Raw genomic sequence first — 23178 nt, forward strand, 5'->3', positions numbered from 1 at the left:
CACACAGGAACCAGCCCAGAAGCCCAGTCCAGGTTGCGCCCAGGACAAGGAAAGGTGTATCTGGAACCCGGGGTTAATCAAGGCCAGCTTCTCAGATGGGGAAGGGATACTTCTGTACCCTGGCCCACAGGGGGCGGCAGACATCTGTGGGTGGTAGAGGTGATGGGGGAACGCGTTAGAAGGAGGGGATATGAGAAGGGGAGGGGAGGTCAAGAAAGAGCCAGGCTGGCCTGTCTGTCAATTCTTCTGCCTGCTCACTGGCCACAGACCTCTCTTTCCGCAAGGAGCCACGTTGGACAGACAGGTGAAGCCTTTGGACCAGCTCAATCATCGTATTTATTCTAATTGTATCGTAATCGTCCCCAAGGAGCCTGGTTCAAATGAGCTTGACATTATTAAAATTTTAATGCCCAGTTTTCATAGCTGAATGAATATTTAAAGGGTATGTCCTAGCTTAAGTTATGATGATGAAGAAATTAATGGAATGTCTTGTTTAATGCATGGATATGTGTTGATGCAAAAAGTGGCAGAGATGGGGAGGGGAAGGGGAGGCAGAACCGGCAGAGAAAGCCACCCGCCAGCCCTCTGCTGCAGTAGGGACAAGGAGGACCCCAAAACCAGGGCCACGACCACTCGCTCCCCGTGACAGAACCCCAAGTTGGAAGCAGAAACACAGTAAAAGAGTTAGTCCCTGAAGGACTGACCCCAGAAGCTTCAGGGTGCATTTAGGAAGCTGTTCCCAACCGGGGGGGGGGGGGGGTAGGCCCTGAGTTGCCACCCGCCCACCCCGCCCCTCTGCAGGCATGTGGAGGCACAACCCAGGTGGAAGGCCACAGAGGGACGCAGACGACACCTCAGAAAGGGAATCAGCAAGGAGGATACCTGCACCCCAGCCCAGGTCCCACCAGCCCCCAGTCCCCAGCCCCAGTCCCTCCTGGAAAGATAATACAGTGACCAAGGGGGTAGCTGGACAGAAGAACAACAGACAGGGGAGAAGAAAGGCTCCAAGAAGCAGGCTCCAGCGTCCTTGAAGTATGCTGTTCACCTGTAAGGGACAGCTTGGGGCCATGCGGCCGGCGGCTCCGTGTGGCCAGGGTCTGAGGGTGCAAAGTTCAAAGAAGGACAAGGCGGCAGTGCCCCTCCCACCGTCCTACCGGTCACCCTCTCTCGCTGCTCCCTTCCTCGCCGGCCATCTCTGCGGTGGGGCGCAGCCTCCTCTCCCCAGGACAGGCTCGCGCTGCCCACTCCCCCTCCTCAGCGCAGAACCAGTCCTTGGTGAGGTTGGACAGGGCCGGAGTCTGGAACAGGGAAGAGAGACACTGGCCAAGGGAGAAGATCTCCCTCCAGGCCCGAGGCGTCTGTACGGAACCTGCTTCACCTGAGAAATCTTCCCAACCAAGCCTGACACCTTATTTCTGCTGAGAATTAAGAAAGCACTGGGCTGTATTTTATCTCTCCATCAAGACTGACACCTCTCCGACAGCCCCGCAAAGGCTCTCTGGATGCTGACCATCCCTAGATCATAATAAAACATGAAAAATGACCCCAGGAGCCACAGGTCCCCGGAACCAGTTCAGCTCCAGTCCACCCGTCTGTGGAGCACCCTGTGGGTGCCTCGCCCCTGGCTGAGGGCAGGCGGGAAGCCGGAGGAGCCCCCGGACCCCTGCTGCCAGGGAGCCACAGTCCAACTGGAGCGGAGCACTGAGTCCTGGAGGAGGTCAGGGAGGGCTGGGGTGGGGCTGGGGGGCTGGAAGGGCTGGAAATGAGGCCTAAGTCCATTAGCCTGGAGCAGAGTATTCTCGAATGCCCACATACCAAGGATGGAGGACAGGATGACTGTCTGGGGGTGGGGTACGCCCTGAGGTGGAAGGCTCCACACACAGGCAGATTCCACTGGCCCTGTTTAATTTACCTTGTTTAATTTAGGGGTGTTCCAGGAAGGAGGGACATTCTAGAAGAGGGTTGGATACTGAATCCCAGAAAGCACTGGACAAGAAACCAGGAAGACCCTGGCTCCCTCCTGGAGCCCTTTCCCCAGAGCCAGAAGCCCTGCTCAGCGTTCTGTGTCCTTTGCTCAAGATCTGCAAAGGAGGCTGTTTATGGGGGGGGGGGGATCCAGGACCCCCTAAATGAAGCCTGGAACTTCACTATGTCTCTCTTCCTTCTCCCTGTGATTAGAGCTTTCTGTAACACCTCTGTCTCCTCTCTAGCGGAGCTTACGTACAAAGTAGCTTTTTTCCCCTCAACTCCATAAGGTGCCAGGTCTTGTGGCGAACGATGATGCTCCGACCCCATCTTGGTGGGCTGGCCTCCAGAGTCCCGTCTTGACCCCGTGGGCCACCTGTGTCTCATTTCCTCTGCTCCATGCCCTGCCTCCCGCCTCTCTGTCCTTCCTCGTGGTGGCTCTGTCCTTCCCCTGGCCTTGTCTTCACCTTGCTGAGTCACGGGCACCCACACTCCCCCACCCACTCGTCTTGACGCAGCCACAACTCACTTCGAATCCTAGACCAGAAGGCCCGAGGAAGCTTGTCACTGGCTGCTCCAGCCTCCGCACACGAGGGGACCTGGCAGCAGAAAGTCACCCGGTGCAGGCCGGAGGCGGAGAGAGAGCTCCCTGGGCTCACCTTGCCATGGGGCGGCTCCGCCTCAGCGTCTCCATCTACGCAATGGGGGTGCCAGTCCCTGCCCTGTCCGCCTGTCAGCGTGGGTTTGTGTGAGAAGTGAAAATGCAGTGAGGGTTGAGGGAGGTACTTGACCGGCAAAAGCACAGGAAAAAACATAAAGTAGGATTCCCTTTGCGTGATTCCTCCCGTTTTTATTGTCTGAAATATCTTGGGGCCTCAGGGCTGGCGAGCCCACCCCGTAGCCTCCAGCAGCAGGAGGATTAAAGACCAGCGCCGAGCGGCGATGCTTGGAGTTCAGAGACCCCTAGTGGCCTGATCGAGGCACTGAAGTGAATCAGAGAGAGACGCAGAGGCTTCCGGGAGGCCTGGGAGGTCAGGCCGTGTCCTGGTGTCCTCCTGGCCCCTAGATACCGTGGGAGACGAGGAGCTGTGCCCACTCCACATACCCCCCAAGGGGAGAGCGCTAGGGGTGGTCAGGAGCCACAGCCCTGAGCCCAGCTCCAAGCAGGAGCTGGGTGGCCCAGAGCCTCAGCACCCCGGAGGCCCACAGCCCACATCTGTGAGATGGCACGGGGTGGCCAGAGACCAGCCCTTTTGGCAAAGCCAGCTGTCTGCGGTGAACCAGGGCTGGCCAGAGTTGCGCCGTGGGGACACCTCCAATTCTAACGTCACAGGCTAGCGAGAGTAGCTCAAAGCTGGGAGGGAGACACCCCAGAGTACGCAACCCAGAGAAAGCCTCCTGAAACAGTGGAGCCCCGGGGACTGCACGGGCCAGGGGAGAGGGGTGGGGCTCAGTGCAGCTGCATGGGGACAGCAGTGGCGTGGGTGTGCGTGTCCATGGGTGCGGTCCGTGTGGCTCGGTCCCTATGAACACCTGTGTCCCTTTGGGCGTGGGTGTCTGCCCTCTCACTGCCAGGCCTGCTCTGACACTGTCCCCTGTGTTCTGTTGCAGATGAACCGGCCGATCCAGGTGAAGCCAGCGGACAGCGAGAGCCGAGGAGGTAGTAGCTGCCTGCGCCAGCCCCCTTCACGTGAGGGCTCACTTGTCTCTGCCCCCCCCCCACCCAGCCCTCCTTCCCTCTCCGTCTCCCTGACGCAGTGATGCAGCGACTCCCTGCCATTGCCTCCTGCCCTAGGGACCTCACTGCTGGGAGCTGGGACAGGGCTTTGGAGCCCTGAGTGACTGGTGTGGGGACAGAGTGAAGGGAAGCGAGGAGTGATTGGGGTCTGCCAGATGGTGGGGTTCCTTCCTTCCAGTAAGTAAACAAGTAGCATGTCCTGGGGCACTCTTCTGCCTCCTTTAGGAACCCCAGAAGGGGTGGGCACCTCCATGTCGCCAAGGAAACCCCCCTACAATGGAGAATGAGCAGTTGAAAGGGTGCCAGGCTGGGAGAGAGGAAGTGGATTGTGGCCCTGCCCTGGGAAGGTGCAGGACACAGTGGGCAAACCTGAGAAGGGCCGCTGGGGGGGGTTTTGGGACCGCTGAGGTCAATCAAGATCCTGGAGATAGATCTAGGTGGACAGGGAGATGTCTGGAAGCAGACAGAGTGGGTGGGAGGGCACAGCCACACCCCATAAGCTCAGAGCCCCACTCCCCAAGGAAGGCTCTGTCCCCACCACCAGTGAGGGCCTGCTGCCTCTGCCCACGGAGCCTGCACCAGCACGGGCTCCTGGCTCCCTTCGCCAAGCACGTCCACCCCGGGTTCCGGCCTGGTCCGGTCACTTCCCTCGTGGCTTAGACAGGCACTGCGCAATTTCTCTCTCCCCTATCCTCCCTCCCTATGAAAAGTGTTCTAGGAAATTAAGAGCAAAAAGGAAAATAGGCAAAACCTACTTGCAAATTCGGAGGCAAGGTCCTCGTCCGAGAGAACTGTAGTGTTCTCTCAGGGCCTGCCTGCCTGCCCCTGAGACCTGCGGTCCTTCCTGCTCGGGCTGCTCACCTCTGGATCCTAGCAGGACCCTGACCTGGGCACAAGGCCTCTATGCCAAGGGCCCTCCTGACTTGGGCCTCAAATCTCACCCGCCCGCTACCCCAAGCCCCGGTGGGATCTTGGTGCTGCCCAAAGGGGCCCCATGACCCCAGGCACTGACACACCTCCCTCTGGCCTTCCGAGAGCTTCCCATCCCGAGGACCCTGAGAGCGGAGGTGGGTCAGTTGAGAGGTAAAAATGGCTCAGGTGTAAAGGGCCCAGGCAGGCGATACATACCTGGTTCCCGTGGTTTGCTCCTTCCCCGTTCCTGGCCATGCAATGACTGTGGTTTGCTGTGCGCCCAGAGGCCCCTCAAATACCCAGCTCTAGGCATCCTTGCTCTGGTGGGAAGGGGAGGACTGTCCCTCCTCACGCAGTACTTCTCATCTCCGAGAGAGAGACCGTCTCTGGGAGGCATGCCATGACTCACGGGCCACACGCGTTCAGGTAGCAGGGCCAGGATGCGGTGGAGAGCCCCTGTCCCTGGGGGGGGGGGGGGACTCTGGTGCACGGAAGCGTAGCCTGAACAGTAAGTGGCACCCGCAGTCCCAGCAAAAGGGCCCCTGAAGTGAGGGCAGCCAGACAGCTTGGAGGAGACGGTGCCTGAGCTGGCCTTGAAGTAGGGGAGTTTCCGCACCTGGAAAACAAGTCGGGGTGGCATGAAAAAGGCCCACGGGGGGGCTCCTGCGGGGGATCAGGGGGCCCCTTGGGTGCAGACCAGCCAGCTCAGAGTCCAGTCAGTTTTCTCCAGGCCCAGAGTGCGGTGTCAGAAACACCATGCCCAGCGAGGCCACACTGAACTCAAACGCAAACCCCTTTCTCTTCACTTGCCTTGGAGGCAATAGCTCTCTGACTCCAAGTTGCTAACCTCATCTCCTTTCTCCCATATATCTCCTGCCACTGACACTTGCCCCAAACCAGATTAATCAGCTCTTTTATTCTTCCTGCAGTGGAAAGGGGGGGAAAAAGAGCCAAACCTAAACATCTATCTATTAATTGCATATTCAATATTAAACAGTGAGATGATCCTGAGTCAGCACTACCACCAAGCTATTTAACAAAAAAAAAAGTTTAAAATAATTTAATATCCATTAAATTCTTCTTCTGGTGCGAAGAGGATGGGGAAGAGGTGAACGTTAAAAAAGATGAAAGAAATGGGAACAGAGAAGGGTATGGATAGCGGCTGAGGGAAGAAGAGCAGGGTCTCAGGTGAGGGAGGTGGGGCCAGGCTGAATACGGAGCCCCGGAGCCCCGAGGCCAACCCATGAGACAGGAGACACCACGGTGGTCATCAAAGAAGAGAGCTCACTGTGGCCTGGAGCAGGCAGGGAGGGCTTCCTGGAGGGACCAAGAAGTGTAGACTTGGTGGAAAACAGTGAGGACGGGAAGTGAAAATTGGGCCCTGAACACAAGGCCAAGGGGCTGGGCTTGTCTCCATCAAAGCAGGAGCCACGGATCCTGGTGGGGGGACCAGGCAGAGAGAGGGCATCACAGCTGTGATGTCCCTGCGCAGGCAGAGAGGAGCTGGCCCCTGCTTCCCCACCGAGAGTTAGGCAGGGAAGGGGCCTTCTCTCCTCGAGGAAGGTCCTGTTAACCCCACAAAGCTCACCAGAGTAAGTTATATTCAAACTGAGCCACCCTCAAATAAGCAAACCAATTCATTAACCAGAGGAATGAGGCAGGCTGGGGACAGAGAGGAGCCTGGTGGAGGGTACCCCCACCTGCCCTGGCCATCTCAGAGGCAAGGACCCTCCCTCCAGGGCAAGGGCATGCACTGGTGTGCCTTTGTCCTGGCAGACAGGTGTAGACTGCCCCATGAGCTGGTTCGTGGTCAGCATCTGAATTGGGCGCCATGGCGGCAGGGGCCCCCCAGCCTCTGGGTTTCACTCTCAGCATCTAGATGAGTGCCCCCAGTGCGCTGCCCTATAGCCCTGACCTTCCTTCTCCTCCTCCCTGGTCTCAGCCCAGGGGAGAACTAAGGCCGGAAGACAGTACAACCCACCCACCCCCGCCCCCCAGGCAAAGGAGGCTCCTGTACCCGGGCATGGGTGCTCCTTTCAGGGAGTCAGGCTCTCAGGGTCCTGGCCTTAGCAAACCTGCTTGGGGCCCCCCTGGGCTGAACTGGAGGAGGCTGGGGCTGGAGAGTGCGCCCACCTCCCTGAAAGGGCCCAAGAAGGAGCCCTTGAAGAGGAAGAAGTGGCTGAGGTCTGGGCCAGGTGTGGCCAACTTTGGCCTGATCCCACCCCACCGCTCCCAGACCCACACCCCATCGCCAGAAGCCACCTACCTCTTCTCAGCAACCATCGACAGGTCGCAAGGGTTAGTTCCTGTGGGCCTTATCCAGGCTGTGTTTGGAAGAGCCCAGGAACGCAACCACGCACCTGCACACCCAACACCCCCAACATGCCGTACCCCACACTGACAAAGGCACCCACAGGCCCACACGTGCTCCTGGTAAGGTGGAAAACAAACGTCCCCCACCAGGGACACAGTGGCAGGGGGATGGAGCACAAACCGGGCCACCTGATTTTATCTCATCAACATGAAATGACAGAAAAAACAGCAACATGGGGGGCTGAGGAGCTGGAGGAGTTAGGAAGCAAGATGACTTGGGAGGCAGTCCCAGGAAAGAGGGGATTCAGGGTTGCTGAGGGGCTGCCCATCCTTCAGAAGGGGGCAGGCGTGGCACTGGGGAGCCCCTCCAGAGGGAACGTGAGCAAGGCTGAAAACAGTCTCCTAGGGTCTATCGCCACGGTCACCCTTCCACAGCACCTGGAACTGGAAACCACACACACACACACACACACACACACACACACACACACACACACTCCAGAGGACTCTGGCTTTGCTGGGATGTGTGAGGCCCTAGCGGGGAGGGACTGCGGAGTCCCCTTCCTGGCCCATTCAGGGAGGCTTGAGGCCCAGAGAAGAGGGGCCAAAGGGGCAGCTGTCACTGAACCCAAGGGTGGAGGCTCCCTGCTTGGAGGCCAGGTGATCGTGGAGGGTGGACACAGGCAGGAGGGCTGAGCTCCCTATTACAAAGTCCTGTTGTTCTGCCGCTGGCTAAGGGCCTGGGGGAAGCTTGGAGAGATATAGGAGGATGGCTTTGAGCTGCAGCCATGAAGGGGACCCCAGCGGGGTTGTTACAGTAAGTTACTATATAGGGACCCCCTAGGGAAGCTTCTAGAGGGTGAAGGAGCTTCTTTTATGTGTCCCCCTGCTCACCAAGTCCTTCAGAATCTTGGGTTGAAGGACCCCACAGCAGTTTCCATTCCTGTCCTCCCTCTCCCTCTCCAGACCTGGGAGCCCCTGTCTGCCTCCCTCCCCCAGCTCAGTCTCTGCCTTCCTCTCAGTCTGTCTGCAGGGTGGGGGGAGCATCAGCCATGTGTGTGTTTTGGGGGGATTGTTGCAGAGAGGAGCTGGGCAGGGCCAGGAATGCACGGGAGGGCTGGGGACAGGTGCGACAGCCTGAGAGTCATTCCGTGTGCACTGGGTCCCTGAGGCAGGTGCGGGTCGGTCAGTTAGCCAGGCGGCGGTCCTGCGGCCCATCGCTGCTCCCCCGTTCATTTATGGGCATCTTCAGGGCTGCCGTACCCCTCACCGTGGCCGGCACTCATGTAGCGGCGGAGTCCCGCCGGGCTGGCTAATGAGGTTGGACACAATGCATGTGAATGTGGTTCTGAGGCCCTCCCCGAGGCCACGTTCCCCATCATAAAACCGTGGCTGATTCTGTCCTCCCAGCCCCTCCACCATCTGTAGCCGCATCGGTTCCTGCGGCTTTTTAAATCCTATTAAGTTCCTCATTTCTCCTCCGGGCATTATTTTATTTCTAAACAGACACAGTGAATGTGCTAGAGGAGGCCAGGGAGCCCAGCTGAGGGGCGTGGCCAGCTCCCTGCTGCTGCCAGGTCCTGGAGCCCCCAGAGACCTGTGGCCACACTGTTGACTTCCCCAGGTTGGTGCGTCCCTTCCAGACTTTTCTAGCTATTTAGTCCATACTCTAAGTTGGCAATTTAGCGAGCGATAGAGGAAATAGATGTGCAGGCTGGTTAGTCCTGCCGCATGAAAATTCAATAGAAGTTTCAATTTTCGAGTCTTAGATGGCAACAAATGTCTCACTGACAAAAGCTTCTGGGTAGACAGAAACCCCTCGGGATTCTGTTAGGAACCCTTGGCCCAGGTGAGACAGGGTACACAGAAAAGAAAAGCTAAGGGCAGGGAGGGGCACAGCGAATTGGAGATTAGTCTGAAATTCTACCAAGACAGTAGGAAACAAGTTTTAAAAAAGGAAACCTATTACTCTGGACAGCCCCCGACTGGAGATGCAGTGCAGTGGGAGGGGGGGGAAGGTGTGAGAAAAGGCTTGCAGACCAGTGCGCACTCCCTGTGGGGACCTCCTGGGTGAGGCTCCCCTGGGGGTGGGATAGGGTGGGGAGAGACCCAGGCCAAAGAACGCCCTCCTTTGTGCGGTTGTGTCCCACAGCCCAAGCCCCTCCACCTCTGTCCCCGTGTATCCCCTTTGGGGCATCCGGAGCCTCCCCCTGAGTCCAGCACATCCTACCTCCACTTTGGGACTCCTGGTTTGTGCCCTGCCTTAGAGACCCCAGAAGGAGCAAAGCTAACCCCAGGCCAGCCCAGAGGATGAGATCCTGGGCCAAGAAGGAGTCCAGTGACTGGGGACCCAAAACTGCACCTCAGAGCAGGAAAGACTCTATCCTCACCAGCCCCTACACTTCCTGTGTCCCCATAGAAGCCCCTGGAAGCTGGGCAGTGTGTCTACTCCATTGTGCTTATGTGTGAATGTGTATGTGTTGAGGGAGAGCACTTCCTTATCCACCTGCCCCCCCTCCACCAGACCCTGCAGACCCCAGTATCCTTAGCTCTTGGGGACCGCGACATCACCAACCCCCTTCCACAGCCATGTGTGGCCCAGGGATGAGCAAGGGTTCATGGGGAACCTTTGGCTGGAGGATGGCTAACTGCCTTGTTGGCCAGGACATGGAACTCCAAAGCCTGGAGAGCCCTGGAGCCATGTGTCCACCCTCCCCCAAGAGTCGGCTTCTCACCCCTCCCCTCCTGTTTTAAAAACTATCAAGAAGAAAAGCAACTCCACCGTCCATCTTGGCCTCCTTCTCCAGAGCTCAGAAACCCCGTTCTGTCAGCCTGTCCTGTCCTAGTCCCGCCAGAATTTCTCAAGCCATAGATTGTAAAGTTTTCCCTTGAATACCAGCCCCAAAGCCAATGTCCTGGCTGATCGTTTGTGTACATGAATCCTTGATTTATTTTGGACTGATACCAGAGAAAAGGCATTACAGCTTTCATCTCGGGAAGTTTGAGTCAGACATAAGACAACAGGGCCCAGAGAGTTGGAGTACTTAGGGAACAGCCTGGGGCAGGGGTCTCTGTCAGACCCTGTGATTTGCCTTTTGGAAAGGCTTCTGAAGGATTAGACACCTCAGTGCCAGGCCAAGTGGCCCGCCCAGGGCTTGGCTTCTTTGATGGATAGGAAGTTCTACCACGTGTCTGACCACAATCCCTCCTACTTTTGTTTAAGCATTTCAACTTTTAGGTTCTCTAGATGATGGTGCAAGGTCCCCCGGCCCCAGGGTTTTATTCTCCGTAGTCCCTGTCCCTTAAAAATCTTTGTCTCCCTTTCTCCCCAAGACCCTTTAAAAAGAAAAAGAAAATTTAAATCCAGGAAGCTTCTCTAGTTTACACAACTGAACCCAAACAGCAGCTTCTGAAGACAGGTCTCTGCGGTTGGGGAAGGAGGTGGCTGGTGGGAAGGGTCCCTAACGAGGGCCCCACAGAGGCTCCAGTGGGGCAGGCACACGTTATAAATACCTCGGTAACTCCTGCCATAGGTGTGAAATTATAATGAACTGCAAACCTGCTGAGTTTAAATGGACTTTTAGGTTTTCAGCTGGGGGAAGGGGTGTTGATTGATCTGCATTTTGTTTTTGAGGGTTTTTTTTAATCCATTCGGCAAGTTAAGTTGAGACTCGCGGCTCCTGGCCAAATTCCCTCTGGCCCTGGCTAATTTAGCAAAGGATTGTTTCAGAGGAAATGGCATATTAATCATTGCAAATGGGCTCCTGGTTGATATTTAAAAGCTGCCGCATGTGTGCCCAGGCTGAAGGGGCCGATGACAGAACTCAAAATGACAGAGAGAGGCGACCAAGGGCCTCTGGCTCCCACCCCGCGGCCACTCCCATGGTATCCTGCTGCAGGCACCCTGTGTGCGTGTGCAAGAGGAAGATCCCCGCTTCCTCGGAGACGAGCAAGACAGAATGTCGCACGCAGGCCTTCCTGGGCCTGGTGGTCCTCAGCACGGCACTGAGCGAGCCTTGGCACGGGTGAGACAGATCCAGGGCCTTTGTGGCCCCTGGCACACGCAGACAGCCTGGTGACAACCTGGGAGTGGTGAGCTTGGGGGTAGGGGGCAGGGAGAGACAGTACCGCCTGGACTTCCCAGGCCAGGGGATTTGAGCAAGGAAGGGGAGAGATTTCAGGTGGGAAAATAACCTGAGCCAAGGCAAGTTTGGAAGATCCCAAGAGGTCAGAAGGAGGGGAGGGCAAGACACGGGAGCAGTGATTTCAAGGTGCTTTACATGGATACATTTAGGCCCAGGGAAGCTATCGAAAGCTCAGGGCAGGGAGTGACGTTGTCTAGGGATGTTCAGCCAGCTGTGGGGAGCGAGCCGGAGCAGGGAGAGCAGCAGGACAGTCTTGGGCACCATACCCAGGGACTCTGACTGCACATTCCCTGAGCTTCCCCCAGTGGTGCCTTGCCACCTCCTATTGCAGAGGGGACGATGACACCCCCTGGAGCTGCCGTAGGTGGGATGCAGTTGGCAAACTGGGGAATCTTCCCTGAGGATAATTTCTGCAGTTATTTTATTCTTAGAGTCAGTCCACGAGACATGAGAGGAGGTCACAAGCGTGAGGACCTCTGACAGATGTGATCAACAAAGTGCAAATAAATATCATACTGCCTAGGGCCTGCGCTGCATTGAGCATGTGAATTTTGTGACTAGGGCAGGACAAGGAAGGCTCCCTGGAGGAGGTGGTTATTGGGATGACAGGTTTACCAAGAGGTAGCATCTGGGTAAAGTGTCATAAGCAAAGACATGAAAACAGAGACAAGCAAGGCAAATATGTGGCATCTAAGATCTTTTAAAAATAATATAAAAGAACTAGGGTCATTGGGCTGGCTCAGTCAGTAGAGCGGGCGACTCTCGATCTCAGAGTCATGCGTTCAAGCCCCACGTTGCGTGTTGAGATTACTTTAAAAAAAATTTTTTTTAAACACAGAGATCTTAAAAATAATGTAGAAGAGCTGGTTTGGCTGGAGAAGAGGGTCCACTTTCTGGAAGACTCAGACTCGGTGCATTGTGGGTCTCATTGCTGCCCACATTTCAGGGCATGCACACCTCCACTCCTGCACACAGTGTCTGAGTCGGGGACAGACAGGATCTTGTCTCTTGGCACCCTTTGGTCCAAGTTCACTAGGCCCGTTCTAGAGTGCTTCTCTATGTTGTGTGTCTGCCCGGGTTTCTGGATCAGACATGCTCTGCCTGCTGTGCGGGAGGTCTGCTCCCTCCCCACCCAGCCCAACACCTCACACGTGGGAACCAGGCAATGTCTGCAGCGGCTGCTGTGAAAACCACGCTAGGGCTCTGGAAGGGAGACAGAGCCGGTCTTCTAGACCCTCCAGCGAGAGTACCTCGATCCCTGCAACAGCCCCGCCAGGTCGGCTGAGCAGCACCCCACTCTATGGAGGGGGAAATGAGGCCTCAGAGAGGAGAGGTAGGCATCTTGCCCAAGACCACACAGACAGTAACCGGCCTCTACACCTCAGCCCTTCCGGGCCAGCCTCCATGACTTCCTCACTCCTCACAGGTCCGTGCTGGGGGGCGGACACACACAGCAAGCCCTCCCAGTGTCGGTGGCACCCATCAGATGCACAGAGGGTGAGGAGGGACCACAGCCTTTAGGATGGGCTCTCTGGCTCCTCGCTCGCCTCACCAGGGCCCTTCGGGGAAGCTTTGGGGAGAGTCCGGCCTGGGAGCAAACTTAGTCAGCAGGAAGATGAGTCTGTCTGTGGCTCGTAGAGCCTGGAGGGTCAGCTGGGAAGAGCCGGTGGAGAAACTCCATAACTGCCTGACAGGAGAGCCAAGCTGGGCACTCAGGGCCTTGTCTGTCTGTGCCTGGCAAGGAGAAAGGCTTTGTGGAAGCTGGACTTCCCAAGTGTCTTAGGAGGTTTAAGTCTTGCCAGAAATGGCCAATTGCTGCGAAGACATGGTCTCTGCCCCTGGAGAGCTGACTATGAAAGACAGAGGCATTGGGGTCCCAGGAAGATGTCTTCCAGCCTTGCTAAGCTCCGGACCCTAGAGAAGCTCACAGGGAGATCAGGTCATGGCCTTACTGGCACCAGATGAGCAGTGGAGACAGCGAACCTTACCTGAAAGAGGGGAGAGCAGTCAGGGAAGGCTTTCTGGAGGAGGCTCCCTGTTGGATGGGATTAAGGCTGAACAGCTGGTGAGACAAGTAATGCGGGCCCCCTGGCATAGAGCCTGTCCAGGAAAAACGAGGAAACCAGGTAGCCAGAGGAGAGGATTCCCAGGGATGCCCTGCTAAAGAATTGGGGTTTTTTTGGAAGATGATAGGGAGTCCTGGAGACTATGGAGGAGGTTGGCGATTGATGGAAGCTGGACCTGGGAAGGCCAACTGCCCACAGGGAAGACTGGACAGAGTGTCAGGGAGACCAGGGAGAGATGGATGCAGGTGCCAGTGGTGAGGGAGGGGCGGGGGGCAATGGGAATCAAAGTGTAAGTTCAAGAGCCCTATTGTCACCATGAAATACAAGCCCCCAAGCTGCCCCCGCCCCGCCCAATACCTGACACCTTTAGACCTCCCAGTACACATCCACTTTCAGGCAGTGGGTGTTAGTTTCCCATCTCTCCGTAGAGACGGTATCCCCCTTGCGGGCGGGTGTGTCTGGCCTGCCATGGAGCATGGCTGGGCCCCAGCAGGTGGCCCTCAGTGCTGGCACCACAAGGCCAACCTCGCACTCCTGTCTCTAAGAGGAACCTTGTCCACCACCCTGCCTCTCTGCTGGCCCACCCCCAGCCCCTCCAGAGTCAGGCCTACAGGCAGGGGGCAGAGGTGGGCAGTGGGGCGGGTTCCACTGACATTGGCATTCTCCTTGCAGCGCATCTTAATAATTTAATGGCTATTAGCAGGGCCGCTGCGGTGGTGGGGGAGGGGGGCGTAGGGGGAAGATTTATAGAGAGAATTCACTCCAGGTTGGGGTTTTGTCTTCCTCTGTTTTCCTGGCATTTATCATGCATGTTTTAATTTGGATCGGAGAGTTGCTACCATCTGGCCATTATCGCAAAGAAATATTCATTTTCACTGAGTGACACAGGCTCCATTCATCACGGAGTGCGCTGATTGCCCCGCGAGTGTGGGGCTGCGCTTTCTCCTTCATTTGAAATGAACCTTGAGCTATGAGCAGGTCTCATTTGCAGGGAGCAAAGGCATGGGGCCAGCAGCTACCCTGACCTCCCAGCCAAGTGGGTAAGGAGCAGTTTGGAGGGAGGGCCAAGGTGGGAGTGGGGGGAGCCAGCCCTCTCCTGCTACCCTAACCCTTCTGCTTCCCCTCACTCTCCTGGGTGGGGGTACTGGTGGCCCTCATAGTCTCGCCCCCACGCTTCTGACAGCTAATCCCCCCACCATGTCCAGGGCAGTCCCCAGGCCAGGCGTCAGAGATGGTGAAAGTGGCCCTCTGCCTGGTCCCCGAGTCCTGGGCCTCTGATGAGTGCGCTAGTGTGGCCCTGCAAGGGCAGGTTTGCTTCAGCGGCCTCTCCCTAACAGAACAGCGGCCCCGTCGTGCCATTTCAGGTCAGGGCTGTGTGGGGGACAAAAGGGCCTCCTCATTCTCCTCTCATCACGTTATGGTGGCACCATCAGGGCTGGGCCTGTGAGAAGAGACGTGTCTGCTTCCAATTGGGACATTTCCAGAGTGTCACCCTTGCCTCCGCCCGCTGCTCACGGCACACATGCCATCAGGGGCCACCGAAGGCCTTCTGTCAGTGATGGGCATGGGACCGAAGCGTAAGGCTGGACACCAAAGGCGGGCGTTCAGGAACATCCCCCAACTGGGCTGAGCCCCCTCTGTATGCCCCCTCAATAAGCAGGCTTCCACATCTGCAATACAGAGAAAGGAGGAGAAAATATCTTTTCATCCACTTTAAATAGTGAGTCAGGGCACCCAGAATTTATAGGGCGCTTCTGTGTTCCCTGCCCCAGTGGGGACTCAGATTCACAGCATGAAGACATCAGCTGAGCAGTACCCCTCATCCCCACCATTAGACACCCTCAGGAGGGGAGTGAATTAAAACCAGAAACAGCTTCAGGAGGGAGATGTTTGCTTTGCCAAAAAGGTAAAATCGGGCAGGAGGGCCAATTCTCATCTATAGAAGTTTCGCTTCCCAAGATCTTGGCAGGAACCCAGAGGCCAACTGACTTTCCTGGTCTTTGGAGTGGAAACTCTGGCAGACTTCAAGGTCCTGATGCCCCTCTAGGACCCAACCCAGGTTTGGCGAAGACCAGGGGACTGTGCTGAGGTGCCAGGAATCCAAAGGGAGGCCTGTGCAAGCTTTGCTGTCCCTTCCCCCTCAGAGAAGAAGCAGGCATCCTAAGCATTGACGGAGCATCTCTTGTACGCACTCCACACCCCATCGCCATGGTACCCCAGCATGATCTCTGGCTGTAGGTGGTTTAGTCTGGCTGGGACTGACGTGAAACCAATGGAGCCTTTAGGAGGCAGGAAAAGGCCTCGAATCAAAGCAGCAAGTTCAGCACAGGTGCCGGCCATAAGGAGGTCGGGAAACCAGGTGGCTCCTGCTGCCCCCTGCACTGGCCAGGCCCTGGAGCTGGGTCGCTGTGTTTCTTTTTCTCCCCACTCCATGTATTACTCCATTGTATAGATGAGGTGCTGAGACCCAGAGCTGAACTTGCTGGGGGCACCAGCTGGGGGGTCGTGGTACATTTGGAAAGGAGCGCAGGCCCTTCTGATTCCAAGCCCCGTGCTGGGGGTCTGGAAAAACCACGGAAGGCTGAGTAGGAAGTGGCCTTTCAGCTGGATAGCTTGGGAGCGGCAACATTCTAGGAAGGGGGCCCTGCCTCCCTGTCCTCACCTTCTGGTTTTCTGTCTTGGGTCCTGGCACCTGTTGAACTAGATTAGCTAGCTGTCCTCCACCCTGCCTGCTCCTCCTCCCTCCTCCCTCTGGGCAGCCTGGGGTGAAGTCTCCACCTCCTTCTGGAATGCAGGGACTTTAGCTAAGCTTTAGATAAGCTCTGAGAAGGTCCTCTCCCCACCCCCCAGGAACGAGGCACCGCCCGCCCCCCCTTGGAACTCATTCCGTGACACCAGCAGCTCTGAAACATCTGCTCCTCCATCCCGGACCCGCAATTTGAATAAATTACCCCGACGTGGCGGCAGCCTGTTATTAATGGCTTGAGTTTTATAAGATGCTTTAGTTCAATAACACTGTAGCCCGGCACTGTGCTTCTCCCAGATATTTTTATATTTTGCCTCTTCCCCGCCTCCTTCTTCCCTCCATCCTCTGGCCGCCTCTAGGGCTCCAGTCCCGGGCTACAACCCCACCAACCCCCTCCCTGCTCCACGCTGGGTCGCACCCAGGAACCAGGGACCACCAAATCCACCTGCACCCTGCCACAGTTCATCCCGACCGTGTCCACACTCCTAAGCATCCATGGGCACCCACCCATCCTGCTGTCTTTGTCGGGGCCTGGAAAAGAGGCGACCACAGCCAGGCTAGTTTCTCCTCCCCCCCACCTCCACCCCAGCCTCCCCCAAAGGAAACCCACAGGGACAGAGCGGCTAAAGGTGGGGCACTGCACAGAGAACACTGTCCAGGGACCCTGGTTCTGCACCCCTGATGCCATGGCCAGAGCTCTGCTGCCTATGGGGACCCATCCGAACCCTAGGGAGCAAACACTCTCCCCAGTTGGGCTGGCAGTGCTCCCAGCTTGGGAGAGACCCAGGCCTCAGTTTATTTCTTTATTCACCTGTTCCTGGTTCCTCATTCTTTTGTTGCTTGTGCTCATGCTCCACACACCACCTGCGTGAAGCCCTCCCAGATTACCTCCAATGCCCAGATCTAGCTCTTTCTATGTGCCCAGACACACCCCTTCCCCACTATCATCTGTCCTATTTTTTCTCTCCACAGCTTGTTAGTCTGTGTTCTAATGGAACCCCCTGGGGCATGGCCAGCATCTAACCCACAGCCAGCCCTTCTAGAATGATTAACAGTTGGTGCTCATACCATGCATTACTTCAACAAGCTTGTTCATCTGTGTGGGTGACACCTCCTGCAAAGAATGGGTGCACTTGCAGAAAGGGAGAGAAGTGGGTCAAGGGGTGGGTGGGTTTGTTCACTGGGGATATAGGATAGAAAACACTGGGGTTTAAATAAGTAGTCAGTCTGTTCCCGAAACATGTAGACCACAGTCATGGTCAAGAAGTACGAGAGGCAAGTTCCTTGCAAGCTCAGCCCCCGGCTCAAGACGCAGTGGGTCCAGGCCTGGCAGGCAGCCTGCAGTCACCTCCCTGAAAGGGCTCCAGGCCAGGGGCCAGGGGAACCTTCTCCTGAGCCTCCCCCGAGGGAGTTGGCCCCAGGAGGGGCTAGGGAGCCTGCCACTAGGAGGACCCCAGAGTGAGTGTTCAGATTCAGAAGGAAAGGATGTGCCTTTGTAAGGGGTGGGGGTGGGAAGGAGGAAGGTAGGATGTCCCACCAGGCAGGAAGCCAGACCCACCTCGGGGAGTCTCTGCCTCAGGGGAGGGTCCTTGTGAACCTGAAAAGCCCGGATGTGGTTCTCCAGTCTTGGAGGACCCTTCTGTGCCAGGGCGAAATCAAGCTATGTCGTTCCCTGGTCCTGGGGACCCAGTAGTAACCCTGACACTGGCCCTAAAGGGAGGATGTGCTGTGCTTCTTCCCCCCACCCCCTTCTGAGGCTTCTAGGACATGGAGGCTCACACCGCTTCCCATTTGGCCTTAATATTACTGTGGGACTCTGCCTTCGCTAAAAGCCCCGCCATTATAACATAATTACTGCTGAAAATGACCTTTAAAATATATTTTAAATTCAAAATGTCTTTAAACCCTTCATTGAGCACCATTTTTCAATTTCAACGACTATTTTCATTTTTGGGGGGAGTGAGGAGTAGGGAGTGGAGGAAGGAGCCCTCCGAATGGATTTCAAATGCTAATCCCACCACCTCCCCCCTCCCTTACAGAGAAACGGAGCTGCTGAGGCCACACCTTGCAAGGGGCCTCAGAGGGCGGTGGGAGACCAGAGCACTCCCGCCCTTCCCCAAAGCCTCAGCGTCTGGGGGGCCTCAGGCTCCTAGTGCCCCCATCTCCCCCAGGGCCTCCAGCTGCGCAGCTTCTCACTCAGGCCAGGGGGGCTCCACTAAGAGCCAGAGCCTGGGGAAACTGCTCTCCTCTGGGCGCTGCTCTTGTTCTCCTGGCTGATGACCATCGTCATGCTGTGTCCAGGTCCCTGACTGCTGAGTGCCCTCCAGAGCCCCCCAGCTTCTGCAGGATGGAGACCCCTCCCCACTGTCCTCTCCCACACCTCCATTTCATCCCCGTTTGCTCTGACCTGGCTGGGGCGCCCCGTTCCATATTCCACGGGCAGCCTGTGCCCCTTGCCACTCTGACCACTCTGTGACAGCGGTCATCTGGAAGCGAAATGGACAGGAAGCTGGTAGAGGAACGCCTCCCCTGCTGAGGCTTGTGCAGGCAGGTCTGACAGGTGGGACGTACCACACAGTCTCCAGCTCACCGGTTCATCCCCACAGCCCCTAGGAAGCTGTGGTGCCTCCCATGGGCAATGTCCTCATGCCTCTGTCCTCACCCCCCCTCACCCCCCCATCTCCTCCAGGAGAGCTGGGCTGGGGGTCCCGTGCCACCCAGTGTCTGTTCAGCACCTTCTGATACGGTGACTGTCCAGTGTCCTCCCTCGTAGGTGACCTCATGGCAGTCTGCCCTTTGTACCACTTGTCTCCCTGTCAGAAGGGGGATCCTAGAGCCCATGAGCTAGTCCCAGAATGCCGATGAGAATGCTCACAAGGTGGGCTGCCTGCCACAGTGCCGAGGGGATAGAGGCAGTGTGAGGCCTTCTGGCACCTTCCATGGAGGGGGTTTTGAGGGAATCAAGTCGGTAGATAACTGACAGGAGCTCCACTCTCCCCATCCAGTGGGGCTGTAGCACTTCCAGCAGCAGAAGAGGGCAGAGCAAGGGGTAGAGGTGGCTCGCTGTGCTGGGTGACTTAGGAGGGTCACTCCATCTGTCTCTAGCAGGAAGGAGTGGCCAGTGCACATCAGAAGTTTCCTCCAGTGTATTCTTGGGACTTTTCCTTAAATGGCCCAAATTCCCGTAGCATCGGACTTGTTTATTATGAAAGTCAACATACATTACAAAGCAAAACCAAAATGATGTAGGTACTGTCCAAATCTTTGGGTCACCTGAGTTTTTAGATTGTCCATAGTTTTGAATGACCCCTGCCCTGGGCCATGGAAATTAGGATCCCCACGATGCTGAGAAGTCCTTGATGGAGGCTTGGGGCATGAGAGCTTCTTGACCTCATATAAAGGAGCTCAGAGCATGTGCAGGGAGTGAGGCGATGAGGTTCCCAGGGCTCAGAAGTGGGGACTTAAGGGGATTTTGAGCCCAAGTCCAGTTCTTGGAACATTTGCTGCCTGACAGTTTCCTGAGAAGGGTGGGTGGGGTCAGGTGGGCAGGAGACCAGTCTGAAGTGATGAGGTTCCTGCAGAAAGCAAGGAGCCACAGGACAGAGCAAACAAGCGGCATGGGGTGGGACAGGACACCAGCCACCATCCTAGCCTGGCCTCTCTGCCTCCCACCTCCTCATACACCTCCACCAGATCGGCACTCCTCAACCCAGCTTGATGCTCTCTCCCCCAGCTGAAGAATCATTCCCTATTTTCTGTTTCTCTGACTGACTTTTAAGAGTTTCCCTCACTCTGGCCCCAGCTGTCCTGTCCATCCCTTCCATGATGAGTATAGGGTAGACATGGAGTTACTCAGGAATAGCCAGCATGAAGAGGTCTAATGTGATTCACCTTGTGGTCATCTTAGGAGAAGTATGCTGTCCAGAATAAAGGAGGTGATGGTTCTGCATGTACGGATAAGAACACAACCCCATTTTACAGATGAGGCACTTGAGGTTCAAAAAGACTAAATTATTTGCCCATGATCCCACAAAAGTGATAACAATTGAATTGGAACCCAGATGTGCATGACTCTGAAGTCTCATGTCTCAGCCCCTTCTCTCTTCATTTGTTCTCCAAATCCTGCCCAGTCACAAACCCAGCCCAAAGCCTCCCTCCCCTAGAAAGCCTCCCTTGCTTGCATCGACTGTCCCTGACCTCTCTTACCCTCTGCACAATCCTGGTGTGTGTGTGTGTGTGTGTGTGTGTGTGTGTGTGTGTGTGTGTGTGTGTGTGTGTTTGCTCTTCAGGAAGGTCACAAGTGCCCTGAAGATCAGAGAGGAGCCCCAGCCCACACATCTTCCTGCAGACCCTCCCCAAAGCCGGACCCAGGTGAACCAGGGCAGGTCCACCTTCCCACATCAGTATCCCACCTTCTCTGCTGCCTGTGCAGGCCCAGAGCAGGCAGGCAGTATGGACAGTGGTGGCAAGGACAGCAGAGCGGGGAGAAGGTGGAAGGGTGCTGTGCTAGAAAGACATACATGCTCCATGATGTATAGTAACGAGAGATCGCATCGTTTTCCATACTGTGTCATAAATATCATATTTATAACATCAATTAAATGCCGGTGACTTAAATCATTTATAATAGAGATACAGACACTCAGTGAACCATTAGCAGAGTCAGCGCCTTCTCTCTTCTAGCAGGGTCTGACGGAGAGAGTGATGGCTCAGCCTGGGCTAGGTTCCCAATACCTCCCCAGCGGGGCTCCCAGGGCGAATGGAATGGGAGAAGGGGCAGCGTGGAGCAGGAGAGCCCCTGCCTGGGGAGGTGCAGCTCAGGCAAGGCTGGGTTGGGAGAAACCATTCGGTCCAACCTGCTGCCTTGCTTGAGCCCCCAGTGCAATGAGATGGAGAGAGAACACTTGTCCTCAGGGCTTGCTCCTCCAAGAGCACTCACCCCGAAAGCTTTACTGCTGGGACTGGAGCCACTCCTGGGGGCTGTGGGCGGCTGCCATCTCTGCCCTCTGGAAATGCTGGGCGGGCACAGTGCTGGGGCGTGGGGTCCTAATGCTGCAAGCAACAGCAGGAGTCCCATAGATCAGGCCCTGGGCCAGACGCTAGGGGTCAGAGGTGAGGGGGCAGGCGTAGCCTTCAGGGAACCTTGAGGAACACAGAGGGAGCCCTGGGCTCAGGTCTTCCTTGTGGGCCAGGGAAGCTGGGGAGGGACTCCTGGTGACTAGGGAGCTTGCAAAGGATCCTGAAAACTGGAGGCTCCAGGTGGTGGAGGGGAGGGGTCTCTGAGTTCCAGGCCCTGGGACAGCCTGATAGCAGCTGGGGGAGGAGGGGCCACAGTAGGGCGTGCTTAGAAGGGGAGGGGGGAGACCTGCACAGACCCACGTGGAATCTGGAAGGGGAGGGTCAAAGGCAGGGAAACGCTGGGCTGGAAATGCGACTCACTGGGCCTGGCCAGCTTCCAGAAAACTCTGTGCAATCAACCAGAGAAACACATTTGAGAAAACAGAATTGTGAGAGTAACTTTGAAGCCTCGGTTGCCATGGGAACAGATCTGTAAATACTTAACCGCCAACGTGAAGTGACACAGGGGAGCTAGTGAGGAGCCAGAAACAGGAGGCAGCCGCTCTGGCCTCCGGAGCCTCTACCTTCCCTCCCTCCTTGCTCTGGGGTCTCTGACCTGGACCCTCTACCTTTCACTCTCCCCTTCTCCTCCTTGTCCCCCTGGGCCTGACTCTCAGAGTGGGAGGGTTCTAAGTGGTCCCCGAGACTCCCTTTCTGTCACAGTAATGCCTGATCTCTGGTCCCCGTGCCAGGCCCCTGGGACCCTCACTCCTGTGAGCTTCCCAGGCCAGAGTTCCAGTCCTGGCCATTCACTTCCCTCTCACTGCCTCACTCCCCTGCGATGGGCACAGCCAAGCAGCACAGAAACCAAGGCAGTCTTTGCAACAGGTGCTTGTGAGAGACTCAGGTGTTCCTGAAGGAAGCTTGGCCCAGCTTGCGGCTTCAGCGCCTCCCCTTCTCCACTGCGCCTCCTCCGGCCTGCCTGGTCAAGGCCACCTGCCTTTTGCTCGGGACTCCACCCTGGCTCTGCGACTGGGAGGGTGGGTGTCTGGAGGGGGCTCATCCCAGACCTGCTGTGCCTGGCCTGGCACCAACCTGCCTGCTCTGGTCCTGCTTAGAGCTGCTCAACCTTTCTGGGTCATAGACCCTCTTGGAAACTGAGGGAAGCTTTTCCTCATTCAGTTGTTCCACAGGCTGTTAGTGAGCACAGCCAGGCCCTGTGCTAAGCACTGGGCCATCTCCGTCCTCCCAGGGCTTACAAGTTAGGGGAGAAGGGACGTAGTGAGCAAGAACCCCAACCAAAAGCAAGGGCTCCAGCTTGTCAGCCAGTGTTCAAGGTCAGGACAGGGCCCAGCGTGGCCAGAGATGCATGAAGGAAGGGATAGAAGTGGGGTGGGGGGAGGGTGGGGTCAGACCCCATGGAAGATCTTGTAGACCCCTTTAAAGGCTTGGGGTTTTATACAGAAAGCACTGGGGGCTTCGAGCAGAGGAAGGACACGCACTGCTTGCTCTGCTCGCTCTGCTCGCTCTGGCTGCTGGGTGGAGACAGACTGTAGAGGAAAGGCAAGGGGCAGTTAGGAGGTTACTGCAGTGACAAAGGAGAGAGGGACACAGCTCCGACCGGGGTAGTGAGTGTCGTGGTGAGAAAAGCCATGACTCTTGGAAGAGGGAGTGTTTGCACATCCTTGGGCCATTTTCTGTACTTCCCCAAGGTGCCCTTGGACCCCAAGGCTCAGCCGTAGTCCCTCTGAGGTCCTGTGGTTCAGACCCCACCTTTCTGGGCCTCCCCCACTCCAGGGCACCCCTCTAGTCTTTAGCTCGTCCGTGGAGCTGAGGCAAGCCGATCGCCTGGGCGCCCGGTGTAGGCCAGGCCGCCTTCCCCGCTCCCACAGAAGGAGGACAGCTGGCAGTGGAGCCACATACCATTAGTGGCAGCGTCCCCTGGACACCCAGCAGGCCCTATGGGGTGCCTGAACAAGGCAGCTGGTGAACTGATGAGTCTCACAGACATCATGCTAAGTCAAAGAAGCCAGACACGAATGAGCACATTCTGTGTGAAGTTCTAGAACAGGCAAACCAACTGTGGTGAAAAAAAGTCAGAACCTTCAAGAGTTTGGGATGCTTCCTGGTAATGGGCATGAGGGAACCTCGTGGGGAGATGGAAGTGTTCTAGATCTTGGTAGGGGTGTGGGGTACATGGGTGTTTGTATTTGTCGAAACATTAAATTATACACC

At 56.6% G+C, this 23178-nt stretch overlaps 1 protein-coding gene across 3 annotated transcripts in view; it reads left to right on the forward strand.

Moving 5' to 3' along the window:
• Positions 1-23178, forward strand: part of CELF4 (CUGBP Elav-like family member 4) — a 292693-nt gene that overhangs the window by 217665 nt on the left and 51850 nt on the right. For all 3 annotated transcript variants that reach the window (XM_087869859.1, XM_087869858.1, XM_087869861.1), the window contains exon 3: positions 3577-3655. In XM_087869859.1, coding sequence (XP_087725985.1) covers positions 3577-3655 — 79 coding nt within the window. The remainder of the gene's footprint in view (positions 1-3576; positions 3656-23178) is intronic.

This window comes from Ursus americanus, chromosome 19 (assembly GCF_024610735.1).
Source record: "Ursus americanus isolate L20-20 chromosome 19, mUrsAme1.1.p, whole genome shotgun sequence".
NCBI classification, from domain to species: domain Eukaryota; kingdom Metazoa; phylum Chordata; class Mammalia; order Carnivora; family Ursidae; genus Ursus; species Ursus americanus.